Here is a 17,244-nt window from a genome sequence, read left to right as displayed (position 1 = left end):
AACCGAGTTGGAGCTTGTACCTCCCCATATATATGTATGGAGAGGAGTTGGCAACTGAAAAGAAACTTTGTGTTCCCTTCAAGCTAGGTGAAGGACGGCTTTCACACCCACTTATCTCTCAGAACTGAGCATGGGGAGAGACGTTCGTTCATCCAGCACAAAGGGAACGGGTTGCAGGAGAAACCCTTACTCTGGTTTCTCAGTCTGTTTCCTAGTGCCGGTTTGAAGTGCCTGCCGTTTTCACTGTAAAACCGAGTTGGAGCTTGTACCTCCCCATATATATGTATGGAGTGGGGTTGGCAACTGAAAAGAAACTTTGTGTTCCCTTCAAGCTAGGTGAAGGACGGCTTTCACACACACTTATCTCTCAGAACTGAGCATGTGGAGAGACGTTCGTTCATCCAGCACAAAGGGAACGGGTTGCAGGAGAAACCCTTACTCTGGTTTCTCAGTCTGTTTCCTAGTGCCGGTTTGAAGTGCCTGCCGTTTTCACTGTAAAACCGAGTTGGAGCTTGTACCTCCCCATATATATGTATGGAGTGGGGTTGGCAAGTGAAAAGAAACTTTGTGTTCCCTTCAAGCTAGGTGAAGGACGGCTTTCACACACACTTATCTCTCAGAACTGAGCATGTGGAGAGACGTTCGTTCATCCAGCACAAAGGGAACGGGTTGCAGGAGAAACCCTTACTCTGGTTTCTCAGTCTGTTTCCTAGTGCCGGTTTGAAGTGCCTGCCGTTTTCACTGTACAACCGAGTTGGAGCTTGTACCTCCCCATATATATGTATGGAGTGGAGTTGGCAACTGAAAAGAAACTTTGTGTTCCCTTCAAGCTAGGTGAAGGACGGCTTTCACACACACTTATCTCTCAGAACTGAGCATGTGGAGAGACGTTCGTTCATCCAGCACAAAGGGAACGGGTTGCAGGAGAAACCCTTACTCTGGTTTCTCAGTCTGTTTCCTAGTGCCGGTTTGAAGTGCCTGCCGTTTTCACTGTACAACCGAGTTGGAGCTTGTACCTCCCCATATATATGTATGGAGTGGAGTTGGCAACTGAAAAGAAACTTTGTGTTCCCTTCAAGCTAGGTGAAGGACGGCTTTCACACACACTTATCTCTCAGAACTGAGCATGTGGAGAGACGTTCGTTCATCCAGCACAAAGGGAACGGGTTGCAGGAGAAACCCTTACTCTGGTTTCTCAGTCTGATTCCTAGTGCCGGTTTGAAGTGCCTGCCTTTTTCACTGTAAAACCGAGTTGGAGCTTGTACCTCCCCATATATATGTATGGAGTGGAGTTGGCAACTGAAAAGAAACTTTGTGTTCCCTTCAAGCTAGGTGAAGGACGGCTTTCACACACACTTATCTCTCAGAACTGAGCATGTGGAGAGACGTTCGTTCATCCAGCACAAAGGGAACGGGTTGCAGGAGAAACCCTTACTCTGGTTTCTCAGTCTGTTTCCTAGTGCCGGTTTGAAGTGCCTGCCGTTTTCACTGTAAAACCGAGTTGGAGCTTGTACCTCCCCATATATATGTATGGAGTGGAGTTGGCAACTGAAGAGAAACTTTATGTTCCCTTCAAGCTAGGTGAAGGACAGCTTTCACACACACTTATCTCTCAGAACTGAGCATGTGGAGAGACGTTCGTTCATCCAGCACAAAGGGAACGGGTTGCAGGAGAAACCCTTACTCTGGTTTCTCAGTCTGTTTCCTAGTGCCGGTTTGAAGTGCCTGCCGTTTTCACTGTAAAACCGAGTTGGAGCTTGTACATCCCCATATATATTTATGGAGTGGGGTTGGCAACTGAAAAGAAACTTTGTGTTCCCTTCAAGCTAGGTGAAGGACGGCTTTCACACACACTTATCTCTCAGAACTGAGCATGTGGAGAGACGTTCGTTCATCCAGCACAAAGGGAACGGGTTGCAGGAGAAACCCTTACTCTGGTTTCTCAGTCTTTTTCCTAGTGCCGGTTGGAAGTGCCTGCCGTTTTCACTGTAAAACCGAGTTGGAGCTTGTACCTCCCCATATATATGTATGGAGTGGAGTTGGCAACTGAAAAGAAACTTTGTGTTCCCTTCAAGCTAGGTGAAGGACGGCTTTCACACACACTTATCTCTCAGAACTGAGCATGTGGAGAGACGTTCGTGCATCCAGCACAAAAGGAACGGTTTGCAGGAGAATCCCTTACTCTGGTTTCTCAGTCTGTTTCCTAGTGCCGGTTTGAAGTGCCTGCCGTTTTCACTGTAAAACCGAGTTGGAGCTTGTACCTCCCCATATATATGTATGGATTGGAGTTTGCAACTGAAATGTAACTTTGTGTTCTCTTCAAGCTAGTTGAAGGTCGGCTTTCACACACACTTATCTCTCAGAACTGAGCATGTGGATAGACGTTCGTTCATCCAGCACAAAGGGAACGGGTTGCAGGGGAAACCATTACTCTGGTTTCTCAGTCTGTTTCGTAGTGCCGGTTTGAAGGGCCTTTGGTTTGCACTGTAAAACCGAGTTGGATGTTGTTCCTCCCTTTAAATATGTATGGACCATATGCCGACACAATGAATAGATTGTAGTAAAGATAAAGTGGCTGAAATCAATGTCCGGAAAACCTAGCTAAGTTTCCTAAATGTCCCAACTTAACTAACCACAGGTCTGCCGCATCAATAATGGGGCAAATAGCACCTTGTGGATTTTTTTTTAATAAATATATAATGATCCTCTTCCTACCACCGGCAATTATGTTAAGACTGAGTATAAGTTCTTACAACAAATAGTGTAGAAATCATTATTTCTACTTGATTCAAACCGCTTCTTCTACCAAATTTGAATCTTTTTTCTTCAGACGGATTTGTGCCATTTGACTTAGTGAGAAAATTTTCAACTGGCTTTTATTTAAAATATTCACCATAGTGAGAGTTTATTACATCAACTATTCCTTTATGTGAAACCCTTGTGCCTTGTCACTCTCTTTCATAATATTTCCTGTGGAAAATTCAATCCTTCATTCAGGAAATGTCTGAGCAATATTTCTCATGGAAATCCGTCCTAAACTGCAATCCAAGAAAATGAAATTGACACTGAGCAGCCCGTGAATCTGGCAGACACATGCAGTGCACTGTTGTGTTCCCGCCTCGATTTTCTGTAACCAGCAGGGAAATTTATATCTCAAGAAACAGACATAAACAATTTTCAGGACCTGAGCACACAGTTTCCCTTTCAGGGTTTAGTGGGCTTCCATTTAATTCTATGAGAAATGTTTTAAACAACAGAACAACAGCTGAGATAGGGTTTAAAATACCTTTTATTTCAGTGAAAATAAAGCCAACTGACTGTTATCATTTTTACTTTATTTGATCTCACTCTCTTACTTTACCTTCCCAACCTCCTCCACAAAATGATGGTGAACATCCCCTCCTGGGTCAGAAATCTAAGTAGAAATTACCAATGACATTGAGGTGTGCTTTGTTGTTTTATTTTTCAAAACAACCTAGTTTCATTCATATGATTTAATAATTAAGATCAGAAACAAAGTCTACTCAATAAATGGTAGACAACACATGTCGTCATAGCTGCTCATCAGGTTTGGCCCCACGTTACACACTTTTACATGGACATGTGACATGTGCTGTCATGGGAAACGGTGAGTGGGGACAGGGCCTCTGCTCTCACAGGGCACACAGCCTGGTGGGGCAGGCGGTGTTCAATCATTGCCCTTTTCTCTTTAATATACTTACAAATTATGGGAAATGCTATTTAAAAAGAACAAAATGAGTCAATGAAAGTGAAAAATACAAGGACAGTATTTAGGCTGAGGGAAGACAGGGAATCTCTTTGAAGATCTGACACTCCACTGAGACCCAAAGGACAACTCTGGCACTGAAGGTGAAGGGCAGGGACACACTGATAAAGGGCTGAAATCCAGAATATACCAAAATTTCTTTACACTCAACAAGAAGGATGAATAACCTGATTAAAAAATGAGCAAAATGCCTGAACACACACCTCATCAAAGAAGAAATCTGGATGCCAAAGAAGCCTTTGGAAAGATGCTCCACAGCACCTGTCATTAAGGGGATGCAGACTGAAACAGCGAGATACCACTGCACACCTGTCAGAACTGCCAAAATGCAGAACACTGACAGCACCGAATGCTGGTGAGGATGTGGAGCACCAGAAATTATAATGCATTGTTGGTGGGAATGAAAAATGGCCCAGGTACTTTGGAAGACGGTCTGGCAATTTTTTACAGAGCTAGACGTAATTCTAACATATGATCCGGCAACTGTGCTCCTTGGTGTTTACTCGATGAAATGGAAACTTATGTTCACACACAAATCTGCATACAGATGTTAATAGCAGCTTTATTCATACTCAACAGGATTCAGAAGCAACTAAGCTCTTCTTCAGTAGGTGAATGGATAAATAAACTGTGGTCCCACCAGAAAATGGACTATTATTTGGTGCTAAAATGAAATGAGTTATCAAGGAATGGAAAGACATGGAGGAACCTTAAATGCATATTACCAAGTGAAAGAAGCCAATCTGGGAAGTTTCAGCAACTGTCTGATTCCAACTGTATGGTGTTCTGGGAAAGGGAAAAACACAGAGACTGAAAGATCAGTGGCTGCCAGAGGCTAGAGGGGAAAGAGCAATGAATGAGGTGCAGCACGGAGCATTTTAAGGTCATTAAGACAGACGACTCTGTATGATGTTGTGATGGTGGATACATGTCATTGTACATCTGTCCAAACCCACAGAGTGCACAACACAATGTGTAAATCCTAGTGTCAACTATGGGCTATGGGTGATGATGACATGTCAGTGTAGGTTCACCCATTGTCACAAATGTACACTCTGGTGCAGGTGTCAATATTGAGGAGGCTGTGGGGGCAAACTGCAGTTCATACACCCAATCCAGCCCCAGCCACCGCTGTTAATAAAGCTCTATGGGTGTGTGGACTATCTGGCTGTTCTGGCATCTAAACAGTAGAGCTGAGCAGCTGCACCAGAGATCAGGAGGTTTTCAGACCCTGAAATATTTACCCCCAAGCCCTTGAAAGGAAAAGTCTGCTGAGCCCTGTTCTAAATGAATCAAGATTCACCCTGATGAGGCAGGACAGCAGGGCCCAAACCAGGCATGGTTAATGGGGCTGAAGCAATGTTTTAGTTCCAACACATTTGCTGAAGTCCTGCAAGTCCAGTGACAGACTGTAGCCAGGAAGCATCTGCAGGAGGAGTCGGGAGCAGGCCTTCCCGCCAGGCTCCGGGATGCCGGGGGCCGCGTGCCGCACGGGGGCCACCCGCTTGAAGAAGGTGGACTTGCAGTGGAAGCCGATCAACTCGTAGAGCTCGGAGAGGATGCTGCACGGCTGAATTTTCTCCTCGGAACGCTGAAGCACAGGGAGAAAAGCAACAAGCATCTGAATGAAACATGTAAGTGAAAAAAGACCCATAAAAATGGTTTTCCCTTAAAACAGAGACCCGATGACACAGGAAGGAAGAGGAAGGCTGACTTAGTGCACTGATGGGACCGGATGCAGAAACGCAGGGAAGCAGCACTGTGCAGACACTCCAGACCCCCTCTGGGCCCCACCTCTCCGCATTCCACCTGTCCCTTTACTAGAAAAGCCCGTATTCCCTGAAATAGAGGAATCTGCTACCTAAACATGGGACACAGAGAAGGGAAAGAGGAAAAGGAAGGGAAAGTAAAGGAACAACAGTTCATCTAGACCCTAGGGTCTGGGCAGGACTTTCACCAAACACACAACTTCTCAAAGCACAGAGCGCACAGGGAGAGGCTGACAGAGTGACTGCGACTTCTGCTCCTAAAGCACCCAGCTACCTGTCAGCACACGCTGCGCCCGTTACTGAATCATTACAATCATCTCAGAAACAACTACTACCCCGGCTCACAGGCAAGGAAATCTGAAACTCGGGGAGGAATTATTATCATCCTGGACAAAGTCCCACAGCCCAGTAGTCTCAGAGCCTCCGGCAGACCCTGGGCTAAAATGCTCCTCATCACCACGGGCCCTGAGACTCAGGCTGAGGCCACGTCAGGTCTGCACGGGCCCAGAGCACAGTCTGTGGGACAGGGAATGCTCCCACTCGAAGTGCCAGGTCAAGGCCCTCAGGAACTTGTGTAATGAAACCAAATCCCCAAACTCATTTCCAACCCACTGCCCTGTCCGGGAGGACTGCTCGGCACAACTGCGCTGTCACCTGTGCACAGGCTGAGCAAGGGGCCCAGACAGTGATGTGACATCCCAGTGGAAGTGGCTCGGAGACCACTTCATCACAGGACAGATTCTCCCGGCTTCCAACGTTAACTCTCCATTCCATTTCCAACTGGAAAGTAAGTTTAGACTTGTTTTCCTCTCTTAGAAACAAAGAGAGCGGTAACATCAGAGGGAAACTCAAGACTGAGGAAGAGTCTCCTGGTCATTTGCAAGGATAGGCCGGGGAGGGAACAGAGACAGGGATCAGAAAGACCCGTGTTCCAGTCCAAAGTCTGCACGTCACTCGCTTTGACAGTTTCCTTTTTAATACAGGTGATAAAATCTAATTATGATTTTTGGGAAAACTAAATGAAATAACGTATTCCACTAGCATAGGTGTAAAATCCTCCATGAGTGTTCCAGAAATGGACGTGATCGTGGTTAGTTACTGTCTGCCAATTCTTGTGTTCTCAGCTCACATCACCCAACCAGAGATGTGCAAGAGAATGCCTCACCAGCCAGCAGCCTTCTCCAACTTGGAAACTTACAGTGTCCGAAGAGCAGGCAGTGTTGGATGCTTTGCGGCACTCTGGAGGTAGCACTCCAGTGATGACTTTAAAAAGCTGGGGAGAATTTAGGGGACCATACAGTTCAAATACAGAGTACTCATCCCATGTCTACAAATATTCATCTCTAGCCATGATGATTAAGAGAGGAAATACATATTCAAACATACATCATTTTCCCACATAAGTGCATCAAAACAATTTGGAAAGAGTGTAACTTTCTTCTCTAGATCACACAGCGGGGATTACAAGGTTTGTACTGACAGCCCTACTTGTAAATCATCTGCAAACGTAACTGGGTCCACTATCAGTCATCATAATTTGAAGGGAATGTTAGAAAAGAAAAAAGCCAAGCTAATACTCTCCAATCTTTTGTTTGGTTACGATGTCACAGAGGAGATGGACAGCTCAATAAGGAACCACTCTGCCGTGATCACGGAGCCGGGGAGCGGGATGTGCGGCAAGATGTATGACGCAGCCGCAACTGTGCCCATGATTCTAGGCAGGTACCCAAAGTCACCTTGACAAGGTGTGAAACGTTTATGCCCACGTCCTCATAACCTGACATGTATTAAGGAGAAATGGAAACTTATAAACGGCCAATACCCTTGGTGGATACACCGTCCAAAGAGCAAAGACACAGTTTGACAACTGGCCATCCCGGTACCTTGGGATTCATTCTTGAAGAACCTTAAAAACCACTCCTCTGTCCTCAAGAAGTGCTGCCTACTAGTCCTATCTTTGGCTCATGGATACCACATGTTGAAGTGAACTTCAATGTCTGCACAGATTTGACTGTCTTTCTCCAGGTTCACTTGTCCATTCTGAAGAGGCCTGAGTTAAGACCAAATTCCTTAAGATTAATTCCCTCCAGTGACAACTCAACGAGCCTGTAATTACAAGCCAACTGAACAGGACTGTCCTCAGCGAAAAATGTCACCAACCCTTCACTGCTTTCTTAAACTCCTCTCCTGGTTAATTGCAACATACTAACACCACCCTCCACCAAGTTCCCCAACTATGTCAAATAGAAAGTAAGGTCCATAAAAGAGGAGACAACTCCATAGTCACCTTTGAATTCCTAGCATAAAGTAATGTCAATAAATAGAACTATGATTATGGCTTCTTTCCTTTAAAACCTTTCTCGTTATTTAAATGAGACCATGGAAGGGAGGTGTTTGAGTCCAGTATCTTGATCCAGAAGACTCTGGAGGCCTTTTTCAGAATGGCTGTCCACTGATTCATTCAAAACACACCTTCTCTTTCCGGGAGGAGCTGTGATTTTCTGCCATGGGTTTGTGGTCACTCTCATGCCAGAACAGCTTTAAACTAAATCCTTACTTTGGATATGTTATTTTTTCCCGCTTCCAAAAAATTTTACTTTCCTTACTTCCTTGCCTTGAGGAATGCTTTTATTCTTTTCTTTCTAATTCAAACTTTTATAAAGCAGGATTCTCAGGATGTGCTTGGCCTTATATAAGAACAGCCATCCAACTCCCAGTGTGAGAGGCCACAGGCTCACCTCCTGCCCTCCTGCCAGGGCAACTGAAACTCAGTTCAGGAGCCAACCGGCACCCCAGGGCTTCTAACGCTCACGTATCTCCCAGAATCCCTGCTTTCTGGTTTGTCTTGGCTTCTGAGAATTTCCCCTCACTTTCTTGACAATTAGCTGTGCAGCTTGAAAGATGAGGAAGGAAGGTTTTATTTCTTAATCAGAATTTAAAGGAACTTATGTAATGAAGCTTTTCACGAGTTTCTAGAACCCTCCATTGCTGAGACAGAAAACACACAAGATATTTTCTAAATTTAGCTATCATGTGCATTTTTTCTTTGCTTTTGTTTTGTTAACTGCTAATAGACATTTTTTAATTAAAAAATAAAATAAGGTCCCAAATAAGATAGAAAATTGAAGGGGCAAACAAAATTAAAGAGCAAAGACAGAAAAATGATAAGTACTCTACAAAGTTAATAGAATAAATACACTATGGATCAGACCAGCAATTCTCAGTAACAGCTAATTGAAACCTGACCATGAGGTAAAACGTCTCTCCTGTCAGGAGATGACCAACAGAAAATAGAATTAAATCAACAACCTAAAATTCTAAGTCTGGCGAGGTATAGAAGTCTACCAGCTAAGTGTGTCTTCTTCTGGAAAAGAGGGAGACTCACCAGCTCTTTTCTGTGGAGCCTGAGCCCAGGGGAGGACAGTGAAGTGTGTTCTGTAAGTACCCAATTAGCAAAGTGAGTGATGAATAAAGAGATGTGAGCTTTGATGAGAGATGATACTACTATTCACTTGTCCTGTAAAGTATGTCTTCGCGTTCAGAGATCAATATCTCAGCAGGAAAATGCACAGCCCGGGACCAGACCACTTCTGTGATTGTGACACTGCACTTAGATGTCTCAAGGGCACCTCCAACTCCACCTGCAAAGAGCTAACTTCACGGTGTTCCTCCCATAGCCATCCTGCCCAGGGCCCTTGGTCGGGGGCAAGGTCTCCCTGCCTCTCCCAGCTCAGGCCAATCACTCACAGATGTGACAAGACCCCTCCTTCAGGGACAAATTTCCTCAGTCAATGAGATCCACCACCCACACCTGTCCTACCAGGTACTCACTGGCACTCCCTCAGCACTGACTCTGTGCTGGGGACCATGCTGCACACTGTGCACACGTTATCTCACTGGATCTACACAGCAGTCCTGGGAGTTCGGTACATCACTGCTTCTATTGATTAGATAAATTGTTTCACTTCCTTGGGTGTGTCATCCAAAGTGACACGGCTACTGAGCCACAAACCTGGGACTGAAAATCACTTGAAAATTGAACACTGCTACACCTCGCAGCCACCCTACTCTGACTCATCACATCACCTCCTGCCGAGCCTTCTAAATGTTTCTAAGCATTCTACAAGACAAAAGTGATCTACGAGAGCATCGCACTAGCCTACTTAAAATCTGTCAATGACGGTCCACTGCTCTTAGGAGAAAGCCCCACCGGGCCTGAGCACAGCCCAACGGCCCGGCATCTGCTTTCCCTGCGCGGCCGCGCTGCCTCACCCACCACGCAGCTCTACACGTGCAGCGTCCAGGACAGGGATGCTGACTCCGTACAACCCGGGGCTCGTCTCACTCAAACAATGATCACCCTCTTCAGTGGTTACCTTCTTCAATACTGAATCTCAGAAAAATATTTTCTCTGGATGAATCAATATCTTTTTCCTTACAACTTCCCATCATTGATAATGAGCTCCCCCCAAAAGAGAGAAGACCTAATCCTCAGTCTCCTTATCTGTAAAGTGCAAATAACAGGGAAATATGAGAGGTTTTATTAGAAGTAATATTCATGTGAGGCTGAGGGACAATTCCCAACATACAGTAAGTACTCAATATGTGCTTACTTAATATTAATAAGAATAGATTACATTCCAGCAACCTTAAATCAATGCTTTATGGCTTTGTCTAAAAGACTACCGACAAACTGTTGGACGAACTGTTTTGAGCAGATCAGCACAAGTGTACTGGGCGAGGTAAGCGCTGACTCCAGTTACAGCTGCAACCAACCAGCACTACGGGGCGGGAGCAGTTTGCTCAAACTCTTACATGTTGCTTGAGCATTTAGTTGTAGTTATTGAATAAAGACAGGTATTATTTACTCAAAGCTCCTGAAACATAAATCTTCAAAGATTGATGCAAATTATGTTTCAAGTACAACACTCTCACTAGAAATTACTTGAAAATTATAGTCTTAGCTCCTCCGCACATCAAAACAGCATTTTCCTAATGTATCTGACTATATACTCTGAAAGGATTGTTTAAAAGAAATTAAGATGAAGCCATCCTGAATAAGATCTCAGTATCATCTACACAAACCCCACCCAAAGGTCTCATTTCTCACTTCCACATAGGTGTTCAGATGGCTTAAGCTGGGTCTTGGTTTCTTATGACACGGGGGTGGGAAGAATTGTGGATAGATCAATGTAGCAAATATAAACCTAGTGTATTTGCTATGTAGGAATCCTAGAAATAAATAAATTGATATATATAGTCCCACCCTTATGAAGCTAAGCCGTTCCATTTACAACTGCATAAAAAATAAAATGAGAGATACATTTAACAAAAGTTTACAAGATTTGTACATTGAATATTTTGAAGTATCACCAAAAAAAATTTAAAATATCTTCATATATGGAAGGCATCCCATGATCATGCAATGGTAGAAAATATTGTTAAAAATGTTAAGACTTCCCAAAGTAATCTACATATTTAATGGAATCCCTATCAAAATTCCAGCTGACTTCTTTGCAAAAATTGAAAAACTGATCCCAAAATTCATATTGAAAGCAAGGGACCCAGGTCAGCCAAAACAATCTTGAAAAAGAAGAGCAAATTTGGAGGACTCACTCAAAGGTTACAGCAAATCTATAGCACTCAAGTCATTATGCTTCTGTCATAAGTTTGGATGCAGAAATCTATGAGACACAATAAAAAATCCTGGGGGGAAACTTACATTTACAGTCAGTTTTCCAGAAATGTGCCAACAACACTCCATTGAAAGTATAGTCTATCCAACAAATGGAGCAGAGACACCTGGGTATCTGAAGGCAAAAGAATGAATCTGGAATCTGGACCCCGTATTTTATATAACAAATATTAATTCAAAATGGATCACAGACAGAAACGTAAAAACTAAATATATGAACTTTCTAAAAGAAGACATAGTATGAATCTTTGTGGTCATAGGATAGGCTATGGCTTCCTAGATACAATACCAAGAGCACAAGTGATAAAACAAAATAGATAAAATGGACTTCATCAAATTAAAATCATTTGTTACAAAGGACAACATCAAGAGTGTGAAATGAAAGGGGAAAGGGGTAGCTCAAATGATAGAGTGCGTGCTAAGGAAGAAAAACAAAATGAATAAATCTAATTACCTCCCCTAGAAAGAAATTGTTTTAATGTTTAAAAAAATTAAAGTGAAATGACAATCTGCAGAATAGGAGAAAAATCTTGCAAAGCATATATCTAATAAGAGACTAGTATCCAGGATATAAAACAAATGCTTACAACTGAACAATACAAAGAAAATCGACCCAATTTTTTAATTTGCCAAGGATTTAAATAGATACACAATTGGCCAATAAGCATCTGAAAAGATGGTCAGCATCACTAGCGAAATCAAAATCAAAATGAGATCTCATTTTAAACTCACTAGGATGGTTATAATCAAAACATGGACAATAACAAGTGTCAGTCAGGAGGCAGAGAAATGGATACCCTCAATATGCAGCCATTGGAAAGGGGCAATGGTGCAGCTTCTTTGGAAGAGCCCGATGTTTCCTCAAAAGGTTAGAGTTATGTGGCTGAGCAATTCCACTCCTACATGTAGAGTCATCCTTCAGTGTCCTCGGGGGGTTGGTTTCAGGAACCCCCCACCCTGGATACCATAATCCAAGGATGATCAAGTCCCTTTGCAATCAGCCATCTGGATCCATGAAGTGGAAACTACAGATATGGTGGGCCAACTGTACAGCCAACAGAATGGAAATGTATTCTCACAAAAACTTGCACATCAATATTCATAGCAGTATCATTCAGAGTAGCTAAAAGTCACTAAAAATATCCATCCATCAATGAATGGATAAACAAAATTACCAAGAATAGTCCCACAAACTTTTGGTAATTGAATCTTTGACAAAGGAGGTGAGAACATACAATTGAGCAAAGACAGCCTCTTCAGCAAATGGTGCAGAGAAAACTGCACAGCTGCATGTAAATCAATGAAGTTAGACTACCCCCTCACAACATACAAAAAAATGAATTCAAAATGGCTTAAAGACTTAAAATTGTAGACAAGACACTATAAACCTCTTAGAAGAAGACATAGGCAAAACATCTGACATATATCTCAACAATATTTTCCAAGAGCAGTCTACTCAAGCAATAGAAATACAAGCAAAAATATACAAGTGGGTTCTAATTAAACTTACAAGCTTTTGCACAGAAAAGAAAACAAAAATTAAAGCAAAAAGACAACCTATGGAGTGGGAGAAAATAGTTGCATTAAATGAAAGTGACAAGGGCTTAATTCCCAGAATATGTAAACAGCTTTTACACTTGATAAAAAAGAAAAACAAACAATTCAATCCAAAAATGGGCAGAAGACCTAAAGAAACATTTCTCCAATGAAGACATACAAATGGCCAATAGGCACATGAAAAAATGCTCAATATCATTATCAGAGAAATGCAAATCAAAACTGCAAACAAGTATCACCTTTCACCAGTCAGAATAGCCATCATTCAGAAGTTCATAGACACTAAATGCTGGAGAGGCTGTGGAGAATTGGGAACACTCCTACACTGTGGTGGGAATGCAGTTTGGTGGAGCCATTGTGGAAAACTGTATAGAGGTTCCTCAAAAGACAAAACCTTGGGGGCCCAGATGACACAGCAATCCCACTCCAGGGCATATATCCGTAAGGAAACGTAATTCAAAAAGACACTTTCACCCCAATGTTCACAGCAGCATTATTTACAATATCAAGACATGGAAACAACCTAAATGTCCACTGACAGACGACTGGATAAAGAGGTTGTAGTATATATGTCCAATAGACTACTGTTCAGCAATAAAATAATAATAAAATAATGCCATTTGCAGCAATATGAATGGACCAGGAGAATGACATTCTAAGTGAAATAAGCCAGAAAGAGAAAGAAAAATACCATATGAGATCGCTCACATGTGGAATCTAAAACAAAAAAAAAAAAAAAAACAAAGGAACAAAAAGATAAACTTATCTACAGAACAGAAACAGACACAGAGACATAGAAACCAAACTATGGTTACCAGAGGGGAGAGGGTGTGGAATGAATAAATTGGGAGTTCAAGATTTGCAGATGCTGAGTATGTATACAATAAACAGCAAGTATATACTGTATAGCACAGGAGAATATATTTAATAACTTATAGTAACTTATGTTTAAAAAGAATATGAAAATGAATGCAGGTATGTTCCTATTTAACTGAAGTTTTGTGCTGTACACAAGAAACTGACGCAACACTATAAACTGACTAGACTTCAATGAAAATATTTTTAAATAGACCAAAAACGAAAAAAGAAGGAAAAGGATATTATCAAACAAAAAGAATAATGTACTGATTCAGGCTACAATATGAATGAACTTTGAAAATTTATGCTAAAATAAGCCCGTCACAAAAGGGCAAATAGTGCCCTTTAGGGTGAACTGTATCTAAGCATTTATTGTACTACTCCTGTAAATTTTCCGGAGTTTTGAAGTCTATCAATATCAAAATAAAATGTATTATTCATTAAAAACTTAAAACCCTTCCTCACAGGAGGGCTTTAATTATTAAATGCAGAAAAGCATGTAAAACTCTTGGAACAACAATTTTCACGTCCACACACAGTCACTGCTGTCACTGCCACTCAGAGTGTGGTGCCAGCGCTGATGAGAGCTGCCTCCACTCGCTCCCCTGCAGACAGGAGTGAAGGCCTGAGCTTTGACAGGCAGGGTTTGCGTGAACCTGGGTCAGCCACAGCCACGTCCCAGACTCTGCGTTACCCAAATTTCTTATACAAACTGCAACATGTAATGTAAACACTCTAGAGGGATGTATCTTACAACACAGGGAATACAGACAATGTTTTACAGTAACTATAAATGGAGCATCTATTGTACACCTGAAACATATATTTTAAATCAGCTATGTCTTTATAAAAAATTAAAAAATAATTTAAAAATGTTATCCCTTTAATATTCAATTTGGTTTTTAATTAACTACTAAACAGCTTAGAATATATAAAAGCATTTAAGTGTGATGTTTGTTTACATATTTATTTACTTCAGCCTCCTGCTAAAAGAGAAATTAAACAATTTTTTAAACACAGCTTAACAACCATAACAACAAAAAGGCAAAACTGAGAGTGAAGAGAAAATGGAGATTCAATACTTAAATGAAACCAGGGGGAGGTAAACTCATAAAAATGGATTCCATGAAGTCAGGGCAAGTGTTAAAGGCCGACTAGAAATTCAGCTGTAAGATTCTTGGCAGCTAAAGCAAAAAGAAAAAGATGATGGGGCAGGTGGTAGAGCGTGTGCTTAGTGTGCACAGGGTCCTGGGTTCAAGCCCCAGGGCCTCCACTAACAGATAAATATACCTAATTACCTACCCCCCAAAAGAGCCCCAAAGAAAAGAAAGAGAAATTTCTTTCCAAAAAAATCCTGATATTAAATTTGGATTAAATACTTTAAAAATAAAAGGAAAATAGAAAAGATGAGTGACACTGTGAACAAAAACCCCAGCTGGGCTAACAAGCTAAGTCACAAATCTAAGTGTGATAAGTGTCGGTTTACTGATCTAAGTTTTGCTGGGCTAACTCGTAAATCTGAAGTTCAGTGTCAGTTTACTGGGCTAACAAGCTAACTCGTAAATCCAAGGTCAACAATTGTCAGTAACGTGATCTGTTCCAAATTGATAAGCTTCAGTGTACTGATTCCTTGCTTTTTGTTGTTTGAGCCTTATTGGCTAAAAGCCCCATACTTGTAATTAACCCTATAAAACCTCATGTGCACGTCTTGGATGTGCTCAGGGCTTGGGAACAGAAGCCCCTCTGAGCCCGCTGGCATAATAAATCTCAGTACTCCCACCCTCTGAGTGCTGCTTATTTCTTGGCTGGCCTGTTGTTTCCGTAACAACACAAGCGATAATGCCCGTGAGATAAATCTGCGATGGCTGCTGGCAGGTCCCCATGTCTCATGTGGGAAAATCTGAAACATATTTCTCACCACTCAGAATCATCCTCAGCCCACCCCACATCTCCCGCTGTTAAATGCAGGAACACACGCAGGGTCCAGCCTTTGCTCTCTCTGTGTCATCACAGTGAGACAGGATGGAAGGGGGCAGAGCAAGCCATTCAAGAAAGACCACAGCAATTAACATCAAAATGGTGAAGAATTCAACCCCCAATAGGTCTTGAGGCTCAGGATGAAGAGATTTAACTTCTAGTAGATCTTGAGCTTCATTATACACCCATTGTAATAGTAACATGGTGAATAACACGGCCCCAGGCACCATGGCAGTCACAAGGCTAGCCACAAAAGGTCAAAGTGTGGAAAATGGCCAACTCCCTGGAATCCCAGCCCCTTGCCCTAAGGCTGGTCCTTCTACTTATTAGCATATGAAACCACGAAGCCCAAGAAAAGGAGCAACACAGAGCCACCTCCCAGGAACCCCTCTCTCTACCTCTTCGGAGAAGGCCCACACTATTTCTGTGGAGTGTGTGCCTACTTTTAATCTGAGCATCAAACCCCCATACTTCGTGACGTTTCTCATGCCTGTCAATGTATCTCTCTGAATAAATCTACCTTTACTCAACACTGGCTTGTTCTTGAATTCTTTACTGCATGAAGCCAAGGAACAAAATCTGGTGGGGCACAACCCAGGGGCTCAACGGAAGCCTGGGACACAGCCCTTCTCATGCCCCACATATTTTTTCTTGTATCAACAGGACTGGGATGTGAAGTGAGGTCTGAGGCCCCAGCTAAGGGACAGAAGCAGCCTCCAGGTCTCCAATTGGTGGGCAGCCTCTCCCCCATCAGGGGCCATGGGGTCTGCCTGGTTCTCTGTGTTTTTTTGTTGTGCTGACTCCCCAGTCAGAGAGATTTCTCCTTAGGCCTGGCTCCACAAAACCCTTCTCTCCAAAATACAAGCACATCATGTCACAATCCTCTTGTTCAACAAGGAAATGTTCAGCCAACTTTTTCCTTCCCCAGTTAAGTACCTAAATGTCCTCCCTGCCATCCCACCACTTCTTTCTTTTTGAGAACTCTGCACTCCCCACACACCATCCTGAACGCAGGTGCCTTGCTGGCTGGGACCGAGATGTTTCAGTCTCAAACATCCTGAGTCCTTTCTCTTTCCACTTTCTAACTTAAAAAGGCCTTCCTGTGTCTCCCACCGCTCTGATTCTGAACGTCAAAAAATGCTCAGGTTACATTCACTCTGTGAATACCTCCCAGGTTTTGGCTAGGTTTCCTTCCCAAGATCTTCATTAAGGACCTGCATCAAGAAGTTTAAAGGGGCTATTCTTACATTTGAGTGGAGGAGCCTGCAAGAAATTTAAATGGCTTTGAAGAGAGAGTTAACCAGGGACAGAGAGGTCGCAGGTCCTAGTCAACAGTGTCATGAGGCAAAATGTTCTTCAAAGGCTCAGAGTGGCTTCTGAACACAGAGTCGGCAGGGAGGAGGTGACAGGCAGTGAGTGGGGTGAGAGACACAGGGTACGGTCCCCCAGCAGGGGAAGAATTGGTTATTTTCTAGTTTTCCAATTTCTTACTACCTTTTTCTCTGATTGCCACATACCATTTCCTACGAATTAAGCATATCAATGTCAGTCATTTGGGCCACTTGGGAGAAGCTGCATGATGCCATTCACAGGGCTGGGAC

At 42.7% G+C, this 17,244-nt stretch overlaps 1 protein-coding gene across 1 annotated transcript in view; it reads right to left on the bottom strand.

Moving 5' to 3' along the window:
* Positions 1–4,851: 4,851 nt before the first annotated feature.
* LOC140699131 (trafficking protein particle complex subunit 9-like) overlaps positions 4,852–17,244 on the bottom strand; it is a 33,457-nt gene continuing 21,064 nt past the window's right edge. The window contains exon 7 of the mRNA XM_072970892.1: positions 4,852–5,378. Within this exon, the coding sequence (XP_072826993.1) occupies positions 5,130–5,378 (249 nt within the window). The 3' untranslated portion in view covers positions 4,852–5,129. The remainder of the gene's footprint in view (positions 5,379–17,244) is intronic.

This window comes from Vicugna pacos, chromosome 1, assembly GCF_048564905.1.
Source record: "Vicugna pacos chromosome 1, VicPac4, whole genome shotgun sequence".
In the NCBI taxonomy this organism is placed as follows: domain Eukaryota; kingdom Metazoa; phylum Chordata; class Mammalia; order Artiodactyla; family Camelidae; genus Vicugna; species Vicugna pacos.
The sequence above is the reverse complement of the archived record's forward strand: the minus strand, read 5'-3'. Positions and strand labels throughout refer to the sequence as shown.